General features: G+C 42.1%; 1 protein-coding gene across 1 annotated transcript in view; it reads right to left on the reverse strand.

Annotated features, from left to right (window-relative positions):
* LOC310865260 (protocadherin-15-like) overlaps nucleotides 1-27,131 on the reverse strand; it is a gene marked incomplete at both ends in the record, with an annotated part of 422,228 nt that overhangs the window by 166,950 nt on the left and 228,147 nt on the right. Inside the window, 3 exons of the mRNA XM_083774285.1 lie at nucleotides 9,417-9,647; nucleotides 15,141-15,242; nucleotides 16,583-16,786. Of these exons, the coding sequence (XP_083630411.1) occupies nucleotides 9,417-9,647; nucleotides 15,141-15,242; nucleotides 16,583-16,786 (537 nt within the window). The remainder of the gene's footprint in view (nucleotides 1-9,416; nucleotides 9,648-15,140; nucleotides 15,243-16,582; nucleotides 16,787-27,131) is intronic.

The following is a 27,131-nucleotide window of genomic DNA, read 5'->3' on the forward strand; positions in this document are numbered from 1 at the left end:
GTCGTTCAGACGCTGTAGAACAAGGTGGATATCGTCTCCGTCGGGTGCAAGCAAGCACACAACACGTCGCCATGCAACCAGACACTACCAATACTGTATGTACAAGCAGCTTTACAGGAAAAACAAGCTCATAAGTCACTTATAATGAGCATACAGTGCGTTACACACCGCGAGCGCCGTGAGATATTGTTTTCCGACGGCCGCAGAAACACTAGAGGTGTCAAATGGACCTGTCGTTGCATCTCTCAAAGCTGGGTTCTCCTTTTGGCGGAGACCATCTGAGATTTGTTTCGAAGCAACGCAAGGCCTGTCACGCCTGAGGTTAGGGGATATAGGGTCAGTTGTAATGGGGCCAGTCGGACCAAAGAGGGTACGTAGGAATAAAGGAGCAATGGCATGGCATGCGCTTTCAGTGTGTCACGGCCAAAAGGGCCCAAATAAAATATGTTCCAACTATAGAGGGCTAATTCCCTCTCAAACTCTGCCCGAATCCAACCCAAAAACTATGCTAATTAGACGGGCCGGGGCCGAGCATCGGGCTCGGTGATTTTCCGTGATTTTTTCTTTCGCTTTTTCTCCTTTTTTCTAAGAATGTTAATATAATAAAAAATAGCAATTCTGTTATTTGTGTAATGTGTAGGCTATAGCCTACAAGTATGTATTCATTATGAAGAGGCGATTCACTTAAAGTTTGACATGAGGAAGACGGAGGAGTGGAGGCGGGGGGGCTTGGATTACTGACTGCACGCAGGCATGAGCAGAGAGAAGAGAACGGTGGGGTGGTTCTTTATACCGCTGGCTGGCCTCTGGTCTGCGGCGCACCAAATGAGCTTTAGTTCATATGCAAAATGTTTTATAAATCAATCGGATTATCATTATCATTAACATGACGAAAACGGTTGCACTGAGCCGTCTCGTTAAACCCAGCTGGCTGCGATGAATAACCTAATCATTAGGCCTAATCAACGTCATATAGTCACCAACCGATCCATATCATTCTGTAGTGTATGATGACCACGCAATGTTACAGTCCACTACAGGCTATTTGATTTACAAAATGATTAGTGTTATAACCGCCGTCCCTCGGTGCGGCGGCACTCCTCGTTATATGTGCCCGATTTAAAATAACAGATCTCTAAGCTGTCGAGACACGCCATGAGCGAGTGCGTGAATGGTTTGTAAACTTTGTAGGCTATGTTTGTTCTTTTGGACACCGAACGGGGACGATACTTGGGGTCTTGGACATAGCTTCACTTCAGAGGAAACTAAGGGGAGCCACTCACCACACTGGAAATGGAATCCATTAGAATTATATGGAAATTACACATTAACGTCTAACGTGAGCTACATAAATCCTTTATTTCGGTGATAAGTCCATTGAACGCCGTTCTCACTCTCACACAGTGAGAGTGAGAAAAGTGAGACACACAAATGTGACCAGTGCCAACAAAACATGCCTCATGTCGCCTTTTCCATTTTTCAGATTTTTACAGATTATTAAAGTACAGAATGTAAGCTTTCATATGATGTATCATTCAATGAAATTGGACAATAATTGAAGGAGATATAACCATTTTAAAATGACTGGGGCCTTTCACCCAAAGCTGAGAAAAGCCCTTTTCAATATTCACAACATTTTATCACCTTAGAGCTGGACAGAAGTGGGGTGTGACAATGGGAGGGACAAGAGACAATAGGACGTTTTAGCTGTCAACAGTGCAACACTAGAAACACTGACATGTTTAAGCCAGTAGAACAAACAATGCAATTTGTAAGGTGCCCCAATAAACCCTTTTGAAAGTACTAAGTATTAAATACTAAGTATAAGTATTCAAGTATTAAATATTAAGTTAAGTGTTCAATTTAACTTATACACTACCTGGTTGTAAATAGCTGCAGTACACCATTTTATGCAGGTCTACTTTAAGCAATCAAAGTCAGACAATTGACCCAGTATTTTAAATAAATAAAATCGACGCATCAGGCTATGATGTTGTGCGCTTGTAGATTTGCTATTTTAATAAACAGATCTGTCCACATGCAGTCACAATGCCTGGTTTCATTTATAGTAATTCCTGTGCATTCGATGGGTGGATTCATACTACATCGGGTGTCTATTTAGTGTGCAAGGCTTACATCCGGTCTAAAGCCCACCCACTGTATGCCCTGATTTATATACACAATACATACACGATCCGTATCCTCCCCTCACCGGATGTTGAATTAACAGTACTAACGGCCGTATTTGAAAAGACGTAGCTCTTTGCTGGGTGCGCGAGGAAAAAAATTTCCGACATTTCCTTTTCAATTGATACCGTTTCTTAGAGACGGCCTACACAAACGTTCTATATACCAAATGAAAGCCTGCATTTCATAGTTTACATAGTATATAACCTTTTTTTAAATGAGCAAGAAATGAGCGAGTTGTGATTAAAAGAAAAGACGTGTGATCTCTTTGCTCTTTAACACACGACACAAACGGCTAACTAGGCTAGCTAGCTTCTAGCCTGTTGTTTGTTGGTGAAAGACTCCAAGCTGGGAAGTGTATTTCAGCGAGTAGCTATACGTGGTTTTGTTTATTTTCTGTAAAGTCTAACCCAAATGCCCAGAATACTTCTGTGTTTACAAACACAAGCACGCTAATGGGCGGTGATCAGAGCGTGAAACCTGAGGACAAAGAGATTACAGGACCAATCGTAACCAACATGCAAATCTCGGAACTGCGCTCTTCTGCCTCCAGAAACTTGTTAAAAAACAAGCCCACTTTGACGTATAAATGTATACATTTCATTTGCCCAAATGAACAATCTGTTTGAATGAAAACCTTCTTCAACATTCAAACTGTATTAATATGAAAAAAAAAGAAAATCACATAAAAAAAAAAAACGAGTTTATTTATTGATTTAAGGCATGTTCATTCTGGCGACATGAGGCATATTCTGCTGGCACTGGTCACAAATACTCTGTGACGACTTAAAAGGTAAGTAAATAAATATGAAAAAAAGGCCTGGCACTGGGTGGTACATTAACCGGTTTAGCATAATGCCAAAGCATTTATGAAAAATACATTTCCCTCTGCTTTCTGTTGCTTTTTGGCAAAAACAAGCCACATTCAACTGCCCACATAACTGGATTGGAAGGGAAGGGAGCATCGCAACGGAACTCTTTTTTTTATCTTCCTCTTATTCTCCTTTACGTACGTCTACTTTTGGTACTTTAACCCATTCTGACCTGAGATCAGATTCATACGAGGTTTCCACTGGACACACATTGGTCTGATGAACCCATTCTGACCCGAGATCAGATTCTAAAAATGTCAGTCGTTCTTCGATTTTTCAAAAATGGCAGACCTACAAGCTCGTATCGCGCCACTCTGTGGCGCGATACGAGCTTGTAGATCTGCTATTTTTAAATAGCTAAAGCATAACATGATGCCGACACCAAAATGGGTGCCCGGTCAGAATGGGTTAAGTATATCTTGATGCCAACACGTTTGTAGTATTACTCAAGTAACATTTTGAATGCATGCCTTTGTACAGTATGTAACAGTATTTTCATATTGTGGCATTGCTACTTTTAATTAATCCACTAAGATCTGTGTCACTTTAACCACTTATTTTAAACTTTAGCTGTTGAAAAATCAGCAGATCTATTTGCTATTTTAGAAAAATCTTGAAAATGTGTGCAAATCTTTGAATATATATTCTTTTCACAATGAACTCAAATCCTTGCTTCTGGGGGGGTCCCTGAAACAACATATTTTCAGATGGTGGTCCGGTGGCCAAATACATATAATACTTGGGGTCCGGTGGCCAAATACATATAATACTTGGGGTCCTTGTATCGCGCCTCGTATCGCGCCACCGAGTGGCGCGATACGAGCTTGTAGGTCTGCTATTTTTTGAAAAATCGAAGAACGACTGACATTTCTAGAATCTGATCTCAGGTCAGAATGGGTTAATCAGACCAGTGTGTGTCCAGTGGAAACCTCGTATGAATCTGATATTAGGTCAGAATGGGTGAAACAACATATTTTCAGATGGTGGTCCGGTTGGCCAAATACATACAATACAATACTTGGGGTCCTTGACATGAAATAGTTTGAGAACTACCGATAGAGAAACATAGGGTCCTCAGGTCTTAATGGGTAGAGTAAAAATATCTGAGTACTTCTACCGCTGTGGACTGAATGCATATAATGCAATTCAATTCAAAACACTGGGTGCTCATGACTTACACACGGCACCTCGTCAAGAGCATGGCCTCCAGGACATGATTCAGCCCAAACAGGAACATCTGTCACCTCCCTTACGACACCCTGGCCATCACTCCGTCCACACGCGCCTCCCAGAACCCCCCCCCCCCTCTCAGTCAGGACTGCATGCAATTTATGTCACCGTTTGACAACTCACCTCTTCAGATCTGTCTCACCTCACCCCCTCATTCCTTCACTCCTTGTCGCATATAGCAAAACTATGCCATGATGGAAATGACATCATGTGGCAGCCAAGTCTGTGGCCTTTTAAATGTTTGTTTAGGGCAGTGACGATGTGAGACGACTCACGTCATGTGGCCAATATGAATACATTTAATCTTGTGCCTGATTATGTTCTGTACAATAACACACTGCATTCATGTCTCGTAACGTATATGTGGCAGTGAATCTGCAATGAATGAAAGTGACTTCTAAAAGTCCAAATGATGCTTCATTTCAACATTAGCAGGCACCCCTCACTTCACAGTCACTGTTATAATCATGAGTTGCCCATGTACATCCAAGTCTATGTACTTGAACTTGAGATACAGTGTATACTTGATATCTATTGTGGACTGCCTGAACTGTAGCATACTTTATGGATAGGCCACGAGAGACATATCAGCGCCAGCAAGGTCAGCCTTGCTGCATTAGTCATTATCGTGTCACGTTTCTATGTCTCATATCTTGTTGTCACGTCATTATGATCCAGCACTATATATATGTTCCTGTTTGTGTAATAAACTCTGTGAACCTTTAGCGTGATACTGTCTCGTGTCACGTTATTGTTCTCCCGGGCCCGCCGCCGCAGTCGCCGTACCAAAGGAATACTTCAACCGGATAATCACACCACCTGTCTGTCAGAACCAGACGAGATTACAGCAGTCTACACTACTACAGTTGATTAAGGTGCTATTTACACGAGGATGGTGTTCATAAAAAACGGCAAAATAAAGTATCGTTTGCTGCTGTCATTTAGACGAGAACCGTGTTCACAGGAGGTGAAAACGCAACGAAGTGAAACCACCTCCCAGAGTGGAAATCTTTTAGAACGCCGTTTCCTATGGTCTCCATATAAACAGGCAAAACGGTGGATCCGCAAAACTTGTGACATCATGGCTTACGTCAGCTCTGGTCGGCTCGCCCCGTGTCCTACGTTTTTACATGGTGTCACAGGCATGCGTCAGTTGCTAGGGGAAACGAACAACAACAACCATGTCGGATAGTCCGGTTTGCTGGAGGTGTGATGAGGACGTGACGTTTGTTTACTTTCTGTGTAGAAGAAGAACGGAAGTAGTTCTACGCATGCGTGACTTATGTCTATGGTTTATATAAGCGCTGCGTCACACGGACCCCACAAGGACACGCGCCACCTAGCGACCTGGCATATATATGCATGCACTTTGTAGCGTGTTCATTCAAGTGGGCGTTCTCATGTAAATGGTCCAAAAAAAATGAGAACGCAACAGGACTTTGACGTGTTATATGGAGATGGTCGCCGTCTAAAAGAGGCCTTAGTCTAGAGTTGATTTAGTAAACACATTTTTATTATGGCGGGCCGTCGTTATGGCTGATTTTACACTTGGTTGCATGCTGAAAATAGCACATCTACAAGCTCACAATGTGCTGCTCTTCGCCGCAATGCGAGCTTGTAGTTCTGCTATTTTCAGAGTGCAACCATGAAGCATAGGATAAAATGACTTGTCTTTTAGTTCTACTGGATCTCTTCTGCACTAGTCCCTCCCAAACATGTTAGTCTAGTTTGTATTTGTTGACAAAACTGCATGTTATTTAGTCATAGTTTTCGTCATCATAGCTTAGTTTTAATTTAGTTTTTGTTTAGTTTGTCAGTGGAGAAAGGTAGTCGACAAACATTTTCCGTCTTAGTTTTAGTCGACTAAGTTAACACTCTAACGCTGCATGACATTTGAGGAAGATACACAAAATAATAAGGTAGCCTACAGGAAGCAAAAAGCAAGTACATGAGGTATTCAAAAGTACTGTGCCAACAACATACTGAACTAGAAAATTCGCAATTTTAAAAAATTGCAGAGTGTGGTTGCCGCAGTGGCTTACATATGCCCCTCCCACTAATATTGCCAGCCAATTACAATTTCAAGTCACGCCTTAGATCATGCGTAAGTAATTCAGAGGGGATTTAACCCCCGAAATTCATGTTTTTGCGACAAACGGTTACATTTCTCGCATTTGCGGCGCCCCCTATGGATAAAAATGGAATTGCTTTTAGAACTTGGTTGATTGAACCACCCCGGACATGTGATTCAAATTTGGGATGGATTGGACATTCCGTTCGTGATTTATGGCATTTTTGTGATATAGGCCCCTCCTACTAACTTCGGAAGACGATTACGGCCGAACGATACGCACTACCAAAATTCTGCATCTGGTGTTTTAATCGGATATGTCCAGAGATCATGTGTGCCGATTTCTGTGAGATTTGGACAAGATATGTAGGAGGAAAAGCAAAAAGTTTGTTTTGGACAAAATTCAAAATGGCGGAAAATCCATCATGGCGGAAATGGGCGTGGCCTATATGGGGAGATGCGTCATGACCCAAGGAATCCAGGGAAAAAATAATTTTGATTTTACGACCTAAGGTTCAAGAGTTATAAGCCAAAAGGTAAAGTGGGCTGTTATAGCGCCACCATGAGGCCGACCTATAAAATTATAATTTTAATTAATTTTAGTGATAATTAAGAAATATCCCTAAAAGTTTTGTAACTATAGTGATTACAGTCTCCGAGGAACAAATACTTGAATGTGAATTTTTGCCTTTTCCCATTCATGTCAATGGGGAAATTTAATTCACTAATAAATTCATATCAATTAAACTATACAACATTTCTCTTAACAAAATACAAGCACACGATTCCCGATTTTTCCGGTCAATTTGACATATGGCTCAAGTGCGTACAGCGTACAGTGTGGGAGGTATAAAGCGACAAAAAAAAGACTACTGTGAAATAATAATAAAAATAAAAAGAATAATAATAAAGTGTTACAATTACTAGAGTCTGGTTGCCCCTTTTGGGGCAACCACACTAATGAACTAAGCGAAGATAATATAATAAAATGAAATAAAAACTAAACGTAATAAAGAAGCCCATGTCAACACTTTTCATCCTTGTGACTTTGGGTCCATGTATATTTTGGGTCTTGAGCTAAACAGTTTGCTATCTAACTACATCTACAATACAGGCTCTTATGGGGTTAACCCATTCTGAACGGGCACCCGTTTTGGTGTTGGCATCGTGTTATGCTTTATCTATTGAAAAATAGCAGATCTACAAGCTCATATCGCGACACCGAGTGGCGCGATACGAGCTTGTAGGTCTGCTATTTTTGAAAAATCGAAGAACGACTGGGATTTTTAGAATCTGATCTCAGGTCAGAATGGGTTAAGGCGCCAACGCATGCTTGGCTGAGGTTTGTTCAACCTGCACAGTGAATACAGAGCAGATGTGTAAAGTGGAACAGCCACACATGCAGTGCAGGACTGCATGTCAACACACCCCCAACCATCCTTCTGGGGATTTTAAGAATGCAGCGAGACCCTGCATGTACTGCATAATGCCAGGCAGGCCCTGGTGTGAATGAACTACCGGTACTCTTATTTTCTTAAGTAAAAGTATCACACCGCACTGTGGAAATGCTCTGTTACAAGTGCGAGTAAAAGTACTAAAGTATTGGCATCAGTATTATAGGCTAATGTACAGTAATATAGTGCTCATAGTGCAGAAGTATTAACGTACTCAGTCAATTTCCACCAGTGGCTAACTGGAGGCCAGGGTTTCTCCAGCTACGTGACGCACGTCCAGGGGTGCCTCTGAATGCTTTGATATCCTTCAGCGCCACCTGGTGGTCACCAGTTTAGGCTCTGAGTGCCAATTCTCCCATTATAAAGAAAGAGAGGACGTTTTAAAAAAAAATGTAAAAAAACGTTTTTTTTTCCCGTTTTTTTTAAATTACGTCCATAAGACGGGATTACGGTCCTGGCACTTTTAATATAGATATTAATACTTTACTTGGTGCGTTTTTTTTCAGTCTACAGTACACCAAAGTCTCTTCACCAAATATAGCAGATCTACAAGTCAACAATGGGTCGTGAGCTTGTACGTCGGCTATTTTTGGTGAATGTTCCACCCAGGATATGGATGCTAGGGTTCAAGTGGTTAAAATCTGTCCTAACGGAAACTGACATTCCCTCAAGTTTCCCTCGTGCCATCGTAGGGTTGAAAGATTTACATTTAGCACATACTGTAAGGTGCTATAAAGTATAACAATGCAATTAACTAATGGGGGTCTGTTGGCCTAATGCATATAAAATCGGGGGATTGAGAATCCTGCCATAGCCTGCATCCATCCATCCATCTTCAACCGCTTATCCATTGTCGGGTCGCGGGGGCAACAGCTCCACCAGAGAGCTCCAGACTTCCCTCTCCAGAGCAACGTACGGTACATTAGCAACTTCATTCTCTGAGATCCCGAGGCGGTCGCGGCACATTATTGGAGATGTAACCCCTCTGCGGGAGCATAATTGCGAATGCAATGAGCACTAACTATGAGACCCTGCAGATCATGTCTGTCTGTCTGTCTGTCTGTGTGTCTGTCTGTCTGTCTGTCTGTCCCGCTGTTACACCACCCGCCCGCCACCAGAGGGCGCAGCTGTATCACACAACACACACACGCACGCACGCACTCACACACACACACAACTTAACTTAAAAAAAACTTTAAAAAAAAACTTAACATAAAATGAAAAAGAAAAAACTTAACTTAAAAAAAAAACTTTAAAAACACTTAACTTCAAAAAACTTAACTTAAAAATAAAATCTTAAAAAAACACAAAAAAACTTAACTTAAAAAAAACTTTAAAAACACTTAACTTCAAAAAACTTAACTTCAAAATAAAATCTTAAAAACTTAAAAAAACACAAAAAAACTTAACTTAAAAAAATAACTTTAAAAACACTTGACTTCAAAAAACTTAACTTAAAAATAAAATCTTAAAAAATACACAAAAAAGAGAACTTTAAAAAGAAAACCTTAAAAAAGTATGTAATTTATTCTAATTGTTGTTATTGCCATTTACGAGCTGCGTTCGCTTCCCGCGTTTGCGCGTCTTACTTGTAACTCTTACCTTGATGTGGACAGTGACGGTGGCCACCCCCGGGGGCATGTTGCCCCCCACGTCCCTGGCCTCCACCTGGAAGGTAAAGGTGGCCGCCATGCCCATGGCGTCCAGGTGCTCGAAGTCCAGGGACTGCTTCATGGTGACCCGTCCGCTGATGGGGTCCACGTTGACCAGCTGCCTGGCCGACTCCGTCCTCAGTCGGTACGTGACGTTGGAGAAGAGGTCTGCGTCTATGGCCTGAGTGGGACGGAGGGAGGAGACGGAGATGTGAGGAATACGGTACGTGGTGAGAGAGGAAACCTCTTATCTCCATATTTTCATTCCTTTAATTTAAATCATCACCTTTGATCTTAACCCATTCTGACCTGAGATCAGATTCATACGAGGTTTCCGCCGGACACACACTGGTCTGATGAACCCATTCTGACCTGAGATCAGATTCTAAAAATGTCAGTCGCTCTTCGATTTTTCAAAAATAGCAGACCTACAAGCTCGTATCGCGCCACTCGGTGGCGCGATATGAGCTTGTAGATCTGCTATTTTTCAATACATAAAGCATAACATGATGCTAACACCAAAATGGGTGCCCGGTCAGAATGGGCTAAACTAATGGCCTAAATATGTTTTTTCTTTTTTTAAAGTTTTTCAAGAACATTTTAAAACTGAACCAAAACTAAATTATATATTATTTCTCAATAATTTCACCAAAAAAACGTTTATAACAATTTATGACTAACATTACACTGTCAGTTATGAAGTGTCTATTTATGAAGTGTCTATCTGTACATCTCTAAATGTTTTGAATGATGAATTGAACAAGGTGGACCCTCTTGTAAACAAGTGCAATTCATTCATTGGGTCTTTTGGCCTAAGTCACTAAACCATGCCTAAAAAAATGCCTACAGTAAGTCACACTCTTGAGATAGGCCATTTCACTAAAATAGGCAGGATCAGCGTGATCCATTTCAATTTTACCAGAGGTGTCCAGTGTCATGAGGAGCTGACTTAGGCCAAAAAATGATTTCCCTCAAAAAAAAAGGCCATTAGTTTAAGAAGAAAGAAATTAACTTTGCAACTTTCATAAATCGCCTTACTTGATCTCACTACAGCATCACACAAAAGCAGTATGTATGCTTTTTTGGCCCGAAATATTGTGTGTGTTGTCATGATTTGTCACGACAAGAGTTGGCTTCGTACGACGCTTAAAAGGTCTTTAAATAAATTAAATAAAAACTACCTATGGGGAAATGCATTGCGTTTTCATTTCCTGGGCCGTTCGTTGTTCTGAAAGGGGGAGGGACTGCGCCGCTCTATAGTCTCCTTGGTAGAGCCTTGGTTTCAGCATAACATAATGAGGTTGAATGACACATCGGAAGTCGTGTATTGTTTCTGTTTGTGAACAAAATGGCGAGCGCAGGCAGCGCGCAGAGAGTGACACTGGCACCTATACTGTATGAGGCACTCACGGGAACGCATACAGTACGCATACAGGAGAGATGGTGTTGGGTGGTTGAAGAACATAATGTCCCATGAACACCGACGCACTGAACTGTGACTACAATACGTACTCTGTGTACTATCCATGAAACAACAGACACAAAGGGACAGAGAGAGAGGGGGAATGGAACAGTTGTTAAGTTACATAAGTTTGAGCTTTTCTAGCTGCTACTTTTTCTGTTTTGGAGTTTGAATCCTGAAAAGTACCAACTCTGGACATAATGAGGTTTCCGCCCCACAGCGCCGGTGAAATATCAGTATTGGGCCATGAGTAATTCATCAGTCATCAAAGGGTTTGAGGTCTTCTCGCAGCATTAAATGGCCGCCCTCCTTTATGTTATAGCCTCATCTGCAGCTCATCCGAGATGACAGCGATGTAGGCCATTAGAGACAGTCTGTCTGATGCATAATAATGCTGATGCATGCCGTTAAGACTGTTGAACAAGGTCTTGTTCAGCAGCCGGGTGACAGGCGGTGTCGTCAGGCTGGTCTCAGACCTTTGGCTCTTCCTTGGACCTACCCGAGGATTATGCCAGGGATGAAGGACCTGGACGAAGCTCTTCCTTATAGCCCTACCCTGGGATTATACAGGGGCTTTACTCTGCTCTCCCTCAGGGACCTACTTGTGGTTTATGTCAGTGTCAGCCTAACTTATGCGGATTATGCGGTTGACACGCACTGACATTTCGCAGCTTAACCCATTCTGACCTGAGATCAGATTCATACGAGGTTTCCACTGGACACATACTGGGTCTGATTAACCCATTCTGACCTGAGATCAGATTCATACGAGGTTTCCACTGGACACACACTGGTCTGATTAACCCATTCTGACCTGAGATCAGATTCCCCGTCGCTACGCAACGCTTGGCTCGGCCTATAGGTGCCCTGACCAAGATGGCCACGGCCATTGACTCCTGTAATGACCGCAATATTAATTTAAAACGCTTTTTTTTCTCTGAATCCTTTCTCAGATTTAGGTGTTTGAACAGAATGTTGATGTTAGGGGCTCATTACTATAAATAGTCCCTACCTTGCGGTTACGATATTAACGCTTTAAAATGACGGTATAGCCACATTAGCTTTAGGCTATAATGTGCTTTTTTTATTCTTGTTTTCCTCGTTTGATCTCCTTTTCCCAATTGCCCACTTCTTCTTTCCTTCCTTTTTTCTTCCTATGGAAATAACGACGCGATGGGAACTATGCATAGAAACAAATTCCACCCACTTCTTTACCTTGTAAATCTGTGATAAAAAAATAAAGCAGATTCTGATGTACATTAACCCATTCTGACCGGGCACCCATTTTGGTGTTAGCATCATGTTATGCTTTATCTATTGAAAAATAGCAGATCTACAAGCTCGTATCGCGCCACCGAGTGGCGCGATACGAGCTTGTAGGTCTGCTATTTTTTTTTTAAATCGAAGAACGACTGACATTTTTAGAATCTGATCTCAGGTCAGAATGGGTTCATCAGACCAGTGTGTGTCCGGCGGAAACCTCCGTATGAATCTGATCTCAGGTCAGAATGGGTTAAACAGCATAGGCGATACACACAGACAGATACACACACACACACAGGGGGCTGCAGTCAGACAGTGCATTCACTCACCAAACCCCAGAGTGCTATTCAGCGAAGACGCAGATATACAGTAAAAGGCACAGAGATAATGAGAATGAATAAATCCAAGGCCTCTGGATCAAAGCGATTAAAAAAAAAACAGGCTCTCGTTGTATAAGAACACTTGCAGGTGGAGGAGGAGCGTGGGGACGCACAGGGAATTTGATTATTCACTGATGCTATGTCGTCTCTGTCGGGTGGAAACCTCATATGTACCAACACGGTTACTTGTCAGGATTCAAATTCGATTCACAGTCACACTGGAAAGGTTAGAATGTGGAGATAAGCGGTTTCTGCCCACGGGACGTCAACCTGTGTGTGTGTGTGCGTGTGTGTGTGTGTGTGTGTTACTCAAGGACTGCAGAGTTTGAGAACTTCATCCACCACTGCACACACACATACATGCACAGCCTCACACTCCCCCCCCACCCTCAGGCCAAACCTCCATGAGCCAGATCTGACACAGACATTTTCAATCGCACTCTCCCTGGTTTGTGGAGCGTTGCGTTATAGTGTTCGTCAAGCGAACAAAACAAAAATGTTTTGCTGCTGCCAGGGCGGAAACCAAAATGGTAACTTTTCCAGGAAATGATCAAAATAAATACATTTGCGACATTTAAGAAAAGCAATTTAGGTTTTCATTCTTCTGTGGATACCAGGGGGGCAGTCAGCCAGATATTTCGTGAAGCCTCATTTGAAATCGGTAGTTCATATAATGGCCTGTTGTGGCGCTGGACTGGACCCAAAAAGCCCCATAGCTCCATAGAGGCCCATGTATTTTGGCCCAACTTCACCTAGACTGTATTACCTTAATAAACATGGTCATGAATACTTTCTTCTTCCAGTCACTAGTTTAAAATCTCATTTCTAATGTCATAATATTCTTTTTGGAAAATTATGGTCCCATTAATTAAAAAAATGACCATAAAGAAAAAAAACCATCGCGTATGTTCTGAGGGGCGTGGCTACCGTTACAGTCTATGATCGGGATTCCCCTCCCACTCGAGTCAAAATAAAAACCAACGGAGAAGAAGGGGGGAAGTCCCGCCTCGTTGTCTGGGCAGCCAATGACCAGCTGGTATACAAAACGGAGCCAGCCAATGGCCAGCTGGTACCAAAGATGGCGACTTACATCAGGAATTAGCATATTATTACAGGCTTCATTTTACGTTCATGTTAGACCCGGGGAACGCTTTGTCCATATTTTTTACAGTCTATGGTGGATACATGGAATGCTATTAAGTGCCGCAGCATGCATGGAGCATATGCCGTTTTAAAACTGCTGCCAAATGAAGTCAAAGGGTGATAAAATTGTGTTAACGCAGCAGCTGCTGAACGCACCACTGAACAAGAAAGAGAAAGGGAGAGAGAGAGAGAGAGAGAGAGAGATAGAGAGATTTAAAACACTGTTTCTCTACGTGGTGTCAACCTGGGGTACAAAATGGACACTTCTGTAACATTTACATTGACCTGTACACTCTCAAGAGTTAAATTATCACTAAAGGATTTTACAGTGAGGTCCTGGAGGGGACAGTCATAGAGTATATATGAATAGAGAAGACACCCGAGTTCTCCTCCCATCCACTTGCATTGAGTTGCTCAAAAGCGCATGAGGCGATTTCACTCCTCCTTCCTGGTAGAAACAGAGTGCATTCTGGGATGGATTGGCCTCAAACACATGAACGCGCTGGTCCGTTGACTATCATTGTGCCGTTTGTGCTGCGTTCACGTATGAAACATTCGTTCACGTGTCATGGCCTCAAACACATGAACGTGCGCAATGATAGTCAACGGAGCAGCGCTGGCTCGAGCTGCAATGACAAATTCGGCCACTATGTCCATTTGGCCTCAGGGTTTCCTCTGGGTGCCGTCTCTATTCATATATATACTCTAAGGGGACAGTAGGAACACGATAAACAGATGTTTGGTTTAACAATAATCTCACAAACAGATGTGGAGGGTTATTGTTTTGCACAGGACAGCCAACATTAAATGCAGTGGTGGACAGTACATTTACCCAAGTAACATTTTGAGGCGCTTTTACTTTACTGGATTGGGCATTTCCAATTTCCAATACTTTTTACTTCTACTCCACTGCATATCGAATCCAAATATTGTACCTTTACTCCACTACATTTATTTGAAAACGTTAATTGTTACAAAACCTACATCAACCACTTAATTTGTCGCAAAGTGATACATTGTGAGCTCAACCTTTTCAAAAGGTTTTTAACTTTTTATACATTTAAATACTCAAAACGGTACTATAATGACCTTTGGCACTTTAAGCACATTTTTATGCCAAAACTTTTGTATACTTTTTACTTTGAATTCCGGACTTTTACTTGTAAACTGCAGCATTTCTACAATGGAGTATTGATACTATTTACTGAAATATGTGAGTAGTAAATTTTTCCACCACTGATGAAATGCAACGACAGGAGGAGAGACAGACAGACAGACAGACAGACAGACAGACAGAGAGGCAGACAGGCAGCCAGACAGACAGACAGACAGACAGACAGACAGACAGCCAGACAGACAGGCAGACAGAGAGACAGGCAGCCAGCCAGACAGACAGACAGCCAGACAGACAGACAGACAGACTCACGCTGAGCAGCAGGATGACTGTGCCCACTGGGCTGTTCTCTGCCACATTCACCACGTACTCCTGCTGGGAGAAGACGGGGCTGTTGTCATCGATGTCTGCCACCTGTGGAAATGGACGATGATGCCACACTTTAAACCCATTCTGACCTGAGATCAGATTCATACGAGGTTTCCACATGGACACACACTGGTCTGATTAACCCATTCTGACCTGAGATCAGATTTTGACCTGAGATCAGATTCTAGAAATGTCAGTCGTTCTTCGATTTTTTCAAAAATAGCAGACCTACAAGCTCGTATCGCGCCACTCGGTGGCGCGATATGAGCTTGTAGATCTGCTATTTTTCAATAGCTAAAGCATAACATGATGCCGACACCAAAATGGGTGCCCGTTCAGAATGGGTTAATCTGACTAATAAATGTAATTCATTCTTAACAAAATGATCAAACATTTAATGAAAGAAACAATTCATAATCAATCAATATGCACGGCATGTCAACATAGATGGAAATGTTGCCGATCTGCACGATCACACAACACATTGTCTTGTGAGCTTGTAGATGAGCTGCTTTCAAAATGTTTCCCACGGCACTGTTGTGCGATGAAATATGAAATTGAGATTGAGCGGTTAATCAATTTGTTGATACAGTATATTATATTATATATATAGTATTAATCATTAAAACCGGGGAAGCATCTGCGATTGTGTGTCATTCCAGATTTTAGCGTTGCCTATTTCAAAAATAGCAGATATACAAGCTCACAGCGCGCCACAATGTGCCACGCTACATCTGCTACTTTTGAACGTTTTTTAATTTTTTTTATAATTTTTTTATCCCACGATTTTGTAACCCATTTTTCACCCCTGTGTCAATTATCTAATGTGATCCTGGTCTCTACACACCCTCCGCCAACCTAGTCCCCATATATGGGGGACAAGGGGAGAGCAACGGACTTGAACTGATGCTTCCTTCATGCATGAGTGTCCAAGTTGCTCCTTTACACCTGACAGGGGGGAGTTTCCCTGGTTGGACGTCGTAGCGTGTGGAAGGAACACGTTATTCCAACCAGTTCCTTTCCCCTCCATCCAGGCGCTCCGGCTGGCCAGGGGTTGGCAGTTTAGAAACCAGGATTACTGCATGTTTTTTGTGAGGGTACCTACCCTAGGGGACACGGGGGGAGAACATGCAAACTCCACACAGAAGGTTTTTGAAAGATGTTGGAAGTGTGACAACCTGTGATTTGGAAATCAATTGTAGAATCACCCTCAGGTCTTATAATGGGTTGATAAAAATAAAAAAAAGTTATCAATAGAATAATGGAACTAAAAGAATCAAGACATTGTGTAGCATGTGGACAGAGACACAGAGAGAGAGAGAGAGAGAGAGAGAGAGAGAGAGAGAGAGAGAGAGAGAGAGAGAGAGAGAGAGAGAGAGAGAGACCTGGATGTAGAGGGTGAGCATGGTGCGCCGGGGGTCCACCGCCCCATCCGAGGCCTCCACCACCAGGTCATAGCGGCTGGTCATCTCGCGGTCCAGAGGCACCAGCGTGTAGATGCTGCCATTCTCGTTGACCGTGAACAGGTCCGGAGGGCTCACGATCCTGTAGAGGACCTCGCCATTAGAGCCCAGGTCTGGATCTGTGGCCTGGGGGGGGGGGAGGACACAAGGGATTCAGGAGGGGGTTACAACCTTGGAACGCATCTACATTATGTCACTTTAGCTTTGAACCCATTCTGACCTGAGATCAGATTCTAGAAATGTCTTCTACATCCTGACAGTTTCCATTCTGACCTGAGATCAGATTCTAAAAAATAATGTCAGTCGCTCTTCGATTTTTCAAAAATAGCAGACCTACAAGCTCGTATCGCGCCACTCGGTGGCGCGATATGAGCTTGTAGATCTGCTATTTTTCAATAGCTAAAGCATAACATGATGCCAACACCAAAATGGGTGCCCGGTCAGAAGAGGTTAACCACTTGATTTTATACTTTATCTGTTGAGAAATAGCAGCACATCTTTGAATATCCATTCTTTCATTTTGAACTCAAATATTTGCTTCTTGCGGGGGTCCCTGGAACAAAGTATTTTCAGATGGGGGTCCGTAGCCAAATACAGATCATTCTGGGGGTCCTTGACAGTTTGAGCACCATTGATACGTTTTTCAGAAATTTGTCATACATTTTGCAAAATCTGGTCTTAGTTCTAAATGCGTTAACAGTGCTGGTAGAAAAAGTGCTATGTTTTAGTATCAAGTATCAATAATGCAATGTAGAAATAGTCTGTTACATGTAAAGTCCGGAATTCATCATTTACTTGAGTAAAAGTACAAAGGTATTGGCTTCACAATTGACTTAAAGTATCAAAAGGAAGAATACTTTTTTATGCAGAATGTCCCTTTTCAAGTTTTCAAATGTGCAGTATAAACATATTTTGAAAATAGCAGATCTACAAGCTCACACTGTGTTACGGACAAGTAAACAATAATATTACCAGAATCACAAAAAGAGATAGCCCTAAATGACTCTCTTTAACCCATTCTGACCGTGCACCCATTTTGGTGTTAGCATCATGTTATGCTTTAGCTATTAAAAAAATAGCAGATCTACAAGCTCATATCGCGCCACCGAGTGGCGCGATACGAGCTTGTAGGTCTGCTATTTTTGAAAAATCGAAGAGCGACTGACATTTTTAGAATCTGATCTCAGGTCAGAATGGGTTCATCAGGACCAGTGTGTGTCCGGCGGAAAACTCGTATGAATCTGATCTCAGGTCAGAATGGGTTAAGTAACTCTGAGAGCGTATAAATAGCTCTGGATTAAGAGCGTCTGCTTGCCTAAATTGTCTTTTTTTTAGGTATTTTTTATGGGGGTCCTTGTGAATAAAACGTTTGAGAACCACTAGTACTAGTTGGACTCCTAATGTGCCATAGTGCTCCTAATGTGCCATAGTGCCATAGTAAACCAGTAGTTACTGTACATATTCTCAAGAAAGAGACTCGACATTCAGTAAAGGGTATTATGATCAAAAAAAGAACATTATAAAATGCTGTGTAAAACTGTGAAAATCTAAACTTTGTCACGAACACATTTGTCTGTGTACAGACATAACCCATTCTGACCGGGCACCCATTTTGGTGTCGGCATCATGTTATGCTTTAGCTATAGAAAAATAGCAGATCTACAAGCTCATATCGCGCCACCGAGTGGCGCGATACGAGCTTGTAGGTCTGCTATTTTTGAAAAAAATCGAAGAACGACTGACATTTTTTAGAATCTGATCTCAGGTCAGAATGGGTTAATCAGACCAGTGTGTGTCCAGCGGAAAACCTCGTATGAATCTGATCTCAGGTCAGAATGGGATAATTGATGACCTGTGTTCACATGATGCTGGAAAGTTTCAGGTCATGGAAGGCACTGAGTCGCCCTTCAGAGAGCCCATAATACAGCCTGAATTCTCCCACATTGAGCAGTAATGTCTTTTAAGAAGATTATTAGTTCCTCTGAGTGTGATCCATTACAGTTGGGCTTTATGTTAAGGCATGCAGCCTTCAGACAAACCCACCGACACACTGCCGTGACTGAACATTCCTATAAGCTGACATTCCCCCGCACACATTTCTAAATATCATCCTCTATTCTTCGTGTAGCAATTAAGTTGTCTTTGTCAGGAACTAATCATTTCCAGGTTCAAAAGGCCAGATGTTTCATCAAAGGGTGGAAATCCTTGAATTCTACATCCTGTCCTGAAATGCACTTTATTCTTTATTCACAAGAAAATAAATGAGAATAAATCAGAGAGCTGAAAAGAGCAACATCCTGTGATGTTCTAAAGGGTGGGTGGGGGGGGGGGGGGGGGGGGGGGACTGTTGCCTTACAAATTCTTAATCCCTTGTGGATATGACAGCTCATTGGTATGCCTGTGGGATTGTGTGCATGCGTGCGTGCATGCATGCGTGTGTGTGTGCGTGTGTGTGGTTGTGTGTGTGTGTGTGAGAGAGAGTTTAAAAACAAACTGCAATTCAGCATGTTTAGTTGGGGACTAGGGAGAGCTAGGGATCGATTCTATCACAGAATCAACTCTAAAGTTATGGAGAATCGTAAATCAATATGTGTTTTGCCTTAGCAATTCTCTTATCGATTCCAGTGGGACATGGCGTCATGACGAGACCAGAGTCACAAATATGACACAAATATGTGTCATTCTAATAAAGCTTTTGACTTTGTTGAATCGCCTGCCAAACGGAAAAAAACACAATGGGAAAGTTAACCCATTCTGACCGGGCACCCATTTTGGTGTCGGCATCATGTTATGCTTTAGCTATTTAAAAATAGCAGATCTACAAGCTCATATCGCGCCACCGAGTGGCGCGATACGAGCTTGTAGGTCTGCTATTTTTGAAAAATCGAAGAGCGACTGACATTTTTAGAATCTGATCTCAGGTCAGAATGGGTTCATCAGACCAGCGTGTGTCCAGTGGAAACCTCGTATGAATCTGATCTCAGGTCAAGTTAAGGGTTAAGGTGGTTAAGTGTGCGTTGTATAATCATTGAACCAATGGGATGTATTAACAAGAGCTTGTGACAAACTAATAACTACATTGGAACACAGGCTCTTTTTTTCTGAAAAGGTAACGCTTTTGGACATGCAAGGTTTTCCACCTGACAGCGATGAAAAGGGAAATGTATAGCGCAACAAGGAGCAGAGGCAGAAAGAGAATAATAAGAGAACAAACCGCACATGGACGCTCCCTGTTTGAATATCACACACAGCATGACAAATATTAGGAGACACAATCGACCCGACCCTTTTGAGAAACACATGGAAAAGCAACACGCCAATATGGGCAAACAGTAAGATGCTATAGCCGTAGGAGACTATTGTCCATGCAATCTGTCACGGGAACTCAGCAGTGAAGAGAAAGAGACAATCAATTGAGGCAAGAGAAGCGTTTCAAGGATTGAGTGATTATTATTATTGAGGTACCATCAATGGAGAGCACACAGCTTACATTCAACGTATCCACAATTGACATGTATTTGGAAAACATGTGTGTCACCCCACACATGTGAAAACAGAGTCTACATATACTCAAGAGAAAGTCCAACCCCTAGCCCCCTCATGGGAAAGTCTAAGGCAATAAGGATTCACAACAGGTAGTCAAGGCTATAACAAGAGAGAAGACACACAGTAAACCACAGCTCTGTGTTTTGCAGCTACATGGAGGGAGGAGTAGGATGAAGGCTCCACATCCTCGCAGTGGGGGGCTCCTCACCGGCAGGTGAGTCAGTAGGATTCAACACACAGCAATGTGTGTGGGAAGGAAATCATTGGCATAAGACTAAATTGAGGGCACAAAATGGGGTAAAAAAGATAACACCAGGGCTGGAGGTGAGGCTTGCTCATCCTACAGTACAGTACATGCAGTATGAGCACTATAGCAACTGAAATCATAACTCTACCCATCCATGACAAAACTGTAAATATAGCATAGTGGCGTTACAGTAAAAACGGTTGACTATGTGCAAACTGGCATGGCCTAGCCTAGAGATTCCAGGAATCCAAAATGAACCAAGTGATGAATATGAGATTCCATAATTCTGCAATATTACATGCTCTTGTGTCCTTCTGCAGTAGACCTATTTTTGGTGATTAGCATTTGTCCAATTCGGAGGGGAGACGAACTTTCCTTCTCTCTGTTTAACAAATTGTACGTCGCGTTTGTTTTTCCAACATGAAATAATATAGGCCTAATGTTGGTGTGTTTGTCGTATAATTAGATAAGTTGAGTCATGTGCCTAATTATGAGTCAATGAGGTATTTTCCTATAGATATCAAGAGATATGTGTTATTATGGTTAAACTCTGGCGCATCAATGTTTTTTTTTGGGTATCACCACGGGTGATTTGGTCAGGGTAAGTCCGGAGTGACTTAACTGATATTGTGTATTTACTGTGTATTGGCATTGGAATAGCAGAGTTTATAGTAAAACATGTAGGTTATTGCATATAAAAAAAGTGCTCTTGTAACAATAGGAGCTGAAAGCGGCATGTCTTGTTTAAATGTCAGTTAACTGTACTAATCATTTTCCATTATTCATGTATGGATGTCTGTGTTTGAAAAACCATTTTGGGGGAGTTCTGCCTACTGTAATGCTGTTATTTTTGGTTTCTTGAATGTATTGTCCAGCTGAGGGTCAAGGGGGGTCTAAGATAATTATGGTTCCATATTTTTATGTGACCATCTTGTGACGGTCAAGGGGGGGATATGATGAATATGAGATTCCATAATTCTGCAATATTACATGCTCTTGTGTCCTTCTGCAGTAGACCTATTTTTGGTGATTAGCATCTAGGGTGTCGGCCTTCTCAGGGTGATATATCCTGGAGCCGAATTCCGGTGGCTAGCCTATCTGTATAACAAAGGAGTTTGTTGACATGAAGAAAACAGACGGGTTGATCAAAGACTTTGGTTTTACATATGCAATAAATGTCGACACCCCATGCCAATGTACAGTGCTTAAGTAGTGACCAAGAATACAATCATTTGGTCAGTTGGGGCGCAAGCCTTGTGTGGAGACGTCAGCCACTTTGCTGGCTGGCGTGAGTCTGTCTATGCTGTAAGCTGTACTTCGTTGAAATAAACAACTCATGGAACATCGAATCTCGTCTGTCTGCCTTGCACATTTTCTCCTCTGTATGGTATAAAATATACATCACAAGCCTACAAATTCATGTTTTCCACAATTTCTATTAGCAAACTCATCATTGCGTTTAATTTTGTCCACATTAATGTTTTAGGTTTATTTCAAACAAACCGCTTATATTCCAGACTGAAAGTACACACTGTCTGCACTGTAAAACATCTGAAAGAATGAATTGGCAATGGGAAATAATCAGTAACCTTAAGTAGTAGTAATCAGAAGTAATCAGATGCCTTGGAAGTGATGGGACTGGTGGTACAGTACTTTCACTTGAGGTATATTTTGATGCCATACTTTACTCGAGTACATTTTTGAATGCAGGAGTATTTCTACATTGCGGTACAGCAAATTTATTTCTGAGCACTTCTTCCACAATCGCTGACCAGCTGGGGGGTCATATTTTGACCACCCAGTCCTACTCCTCCTCCCAGCCAACACTCCCCACTGACTGACACACACACACACACACACACACACACACACACACACACACACACACACACACACACACACACACACACACACACACACACACACACACACACACACACACACACACACACACACACACACACACACACACACACACACACACACACACGGACAGTACGCTTTGGAGCTGCAATCCAATTATTTCAAAGCCAATGAATCAATTAATGAATCAGAATATTTCTGCATTCCACTGAGGATATAGTTCTACTTTGCCCTGCAAGCTTGGTTGGAGGCAGTTCTTTCCTGGAAAAGAGCACTTTCATTCCTCCTTTCAGAAAAGTAAGTTAATTTGACCCTCTTGCATAAAACATGGCTGAAAGTTAAGTTTTATTCAGATATTCCATGTGAACAGATCTTAACGCCTACTGTACACAGTACACAGGGTACATGATATTGGTTTATGTTCTTTTTACTGAAAGTTTAATTGGGTACATGTGCAATGCTGGGGATACGAACCCGGGTCTCCTAGCTAGGGACACTATGAGCCAATTAGCCTCAACCTGTAGTCGTTTACAGCAGTAGAGGCATTCTGCATTGTTATTTTTTTTTTCTTATTACAGTTTTATTGCATTATCTTGTTTTATTTGTTCCAGTATAAATCATATGTTGCCATATTGTATTGTTATTCACATTATAGTTGGTTGCTTTGAATGCCAGCATCAGAGTTTTGTATTCTGTGCAGGCAGTGACCGGGAGACAATGGAGGGAGCGGAGAAGGGGGGAGACGTGTGAGATTTTTGGCTGGTTGAAGACCAAGCGTGCTGCGGCATTTTGGATCAGTTGGAGAGGCTTAAGTGCACATGCCGGTAGGCCAGTAAGGAGGGAGTTACAATAATCACGTTTTGACAAGACTGTTGTCTGGATTAGGAGCTGGGCTGACTCCTGGGTGAGGAACGGTCTAATTCGACGTATGTTATATAGAGTGTAAACCTACAGGACATACATGAACGTGCACTATGCTATGAACAACCCAGCGCTTTCACGTATGGCCCAATACCAATCCCAGAATGCACTCTGTTCCAACCCAGAATGCCAAATGCCATGCAAAATGCATGCAGTGGGTTAGCCCTGGAACATGACTGCCATGATGATTATCATGACAGTCATGCAGAAACTTTGCCCTGTTTTTTGCGCTCGCTGCATTTACAAGATTTCCGTATATATAAACATTCAGATTTCAAATATAAAGTACTCACAAAGTGTCCCACGGGTGTTAGTTAGTAGCAGCGCGAGCGATTAGAATTGCTGCGTCCCGCGTTGTTTAATAAAAAAGCATTTTTGTCCGAGCTCCCCGGCTACTTTTTTCAAACGGGGTTCGTTTGGGAAATCCACAGTTGCACACCGGGAGCGCACTCACCTATTAGTCTGTATTGGCAGGGCGGTCAGCGTACCTATATCGAACACACCGAGTGCCACCCTCCTCCCGACCGATAGGGGCGCGTAGTTGAAAGCCAATGGCAAAATAACAGCTCGGATAAAAATGCTTTTTATTAAACAACGCGGGATGCAGAAATTCTAATCGCTGGAGCTGCTACTAACTAACACCCGTGGGACAAGTACTTTATATTTGAAATCTGAATGTTTATATATACGGAAATCTTGTAAATGCAGCGTTCGCAAAAACCAGGGTGAAGTTTCGTCATGACTCTCGTATGAATACAAGAGTCATGAATCATGGCTAGCAGTGGGTGAGCAACTCGATACAAGTGGATGAGAGGAGAAATCCGGTGACGTCTCTATTATATATAACTCTATGCAACAAACCCCATGCAGTGCTCGAAAAATAAGTTGATCAGACCGCTTTGCTAAGCCCAGGGATGGGACATTTTGATTTAACCCATTCTGACCTGAGATCAGATTCATACGAGGTTTCCACTGGACACACACTGGTCTGATGAACCCATTCTGACCTGAGATCAGATTAAAAAAAATGTCAGTCGTTCTAAAAATACAGACCTACAAGCTCGTATAGTGGCGCGATATGAGCTTGTAGATCTGCTATTTTTCAATAGCTAAAGCATAACATGATGCCAACACCAAAATGGGTGCCCGGTCAGAATGGGTTAAAAAACTCACTTATTGATTCACTCATATACCAAAAAATATATATATATAATAAAAAAGTTGCTCAAGTCAAATATTGATACGCAATTTATTTTGATTAATTGATACAACACCTCTAATTAATTCGATTATTTTAATCAAATTATTCATGTAATCTAATCCATTTTAGCTATTTTGGGGAAATGTTTGTGTTAATGTTTTCAACATGGAAACGATTATGCAAAAATTGTGATTATCTCAAATTTGCGAATAGGCAATGTACCTGCCTATGAATGAACCAACTCCCCGCCTTCCCGGCAGGTGTTCGCATTTAACCTCCATCTTTTTTCCAACTCTGTTAATCCATTCAGTACGGGCACCCATTTTGGTGTCGGCATCATGTTATGCTTTAGCTATTGAAAAATAGCAGATCTACAAGCTCATATCGCGCCACCGAGTGGCGCGATACGAGCTTGTAGGTCTGCTATTTTTGAAAAATCGAAGAGCGACTGACATTTTTAGAATCTGATCTCAGGTCAGAATGGGTTCATCAGACCAGTGTGTGTCCGGCGGAAACCTCGTATGAATCTGATCTCAGGTCAGAATGGGTTAACAACTCAGACTGTGCCTCAGCAGCGTCTCTGATTAGCTGACTGAATGGCACGCTGCTGTCGTGGTGCAGTCGACATGAATGCTAATCCGTTTGCCCCGTGCTCACAGTACTGCTGCATGGAGAGAAGCATCATGTAATAGGGCTGGGAATTCTTAACCCATTCTGACCTGAGATCAGATTCATACGAGGTTTCCGCCGGACACACACTGGTCTGACGAACCCATTCTGACCTGAGATCAGATTCTAAAAATGTCAGTCGTTCTTTGATTTTTACAAAAATAGCAGACCTACAAGCTCGTAGCGCGCCACTCGGTTGCGCGCTATGAGCTTGTAGATCTGCTATTTTTCAATAGATAAAGCATAACATGATGCCAACACCAAAATGGGTGCCCGCCCAGAATGGGTTAAAAAAGCAGATCTACAAGAAAAAGTATAATACAAGGTTTAAGTGATTAATCAGACTGATTGATTTAGTCAATGGGAAAACTATTGGATTATTTTGTTTGTTGATGTGTTGATATATACAGAAATAAATAAAATAATAATGTATAATAAATTGCTTTTCTTTTTAAACTATGAGTCGATGAAATTGCATTCTAGTATGTATATGTATCATACTGTACACTACAGTATACTCATATACTACATTACGACTCTGAGTCTCCGACGGTCATCACATTATCAGCTTAGGAATGTGACAAAAGAAAAACAAGGCTTCACAGGTTGTGTAATTGATTAGAAAAAAATTTATATATTTTTTTAAATTATCAGGCACATGTGGAAACAAGTGGAAACAAGTGCCATGGCTTTTGGCCAAACGAGGCATGAGTTATGCCTGTTCAAACAAGGCTTCATTTTCAAGCGATTGCTACTGTATAGTGTATAGTGCTGCCCTTTGGCCTGTTGGAGTAAGACTGGCTTCAGCGCTATTTGGCATGACCCTCTGCCATACAGTAAAGTGTCCTAAACATATGTGACTCTGCAGAAAACTGCAATTTCCATTGGCTCATAAAACCTTCATTTTTTCCACTTAAAAGAGATAGATAGACACAAAAGTTGAGCGGCACGAGAAGACGTTGTATCGAAATTGTATTTTATTGCTGACTAGTCTAGTCAGACTGTTCATGAGCTATGCCTGTTCAAAGTTTGCATTTTCAATTGAGTGCTATAGCGCCACCCTTTAGCCAATGGTTGTGGGCTTCGTGTCCTCACCGTTTGGCATGAGGACACCATATTGGCAAGTTTCACGAAAACCGCCTACACGGTTAAGCCAGAATTGCAATTTTTTAGCGGAAGAAGGAAAGAAATCTGACGAACACAATAAGGGGCCAAATCCCCTCAGGCTTGGCCCATTAAAAATAGCAGGTATACAAACATCGCAAAGTGGTGTGAATTGCGAGCTTGTAGATCGGGTAATTTTGACACTCTTCTACGACTAAGTAAGGCATTGATTTTACGAATAACAAAATGGATACACGGTTGACTCTGCCTGACAACAGCGATGAATATCAATGCATGCAGTTATGCCGCTGCGGAGTGTGACAGCGCGGTGAAACGCTCCAGTGTGTTTGTGTGTTGTGCATATAAAAGGAGAACAGGTGGGATACGCTTCCATTCAATTTCAAGACAACAGTGATAATCCATAATGCCTCGGGGCGTTAGCATTAAGCTACTTAACCCATTCTGGGCGGGCACCCATTTTGGTGTTGGCATCATGTTATGCTTTAGCTATTGAAAAATAGCAGATCTACAAGCTCATATCGCGCCACCGAGTGGCGCGCTACGAGCTTGTAGGTCTGCTATTTTTTGTAAAAATCGAAGAACGACTGACATTTTTAGAATCTGATCTCAGGTCAGAATGGGGGTAATCAGACCAGTGTGTGTCCAGTGGAAACCTCGTATGAATCTGATCTCAGGTCAGAATGGGTTAATGGCATTATGTGTTTGCACTGACTATGCAGTCATCTTCTCTGGCAGCATCTGTCTGCCTGCCGCTTTCGTAAACACAGTACCGCCCGGAGTGTTCATTTGACTTTATTTTTACGCTTTAACCCATTCTGACCTGAGATCAGATTCATACGAGGTTTCCGCCGGACACACACTGGTCTGATGAACCCATTCTGACCTGAGATCAGATTCTA

This window comes from Protomyctophum parallelum (assembly GCF_964188405.1).
Source record: "Protomyctophum parallelum genome assembly, chromosome: 10".
Classification (NCBI taxonomy): Eukaryota; Metazoa; Chordata; class Actinopteri; order Myctophiformes; family Myctophidae; genus Protomyctophum; species Protomyctophum parallelum.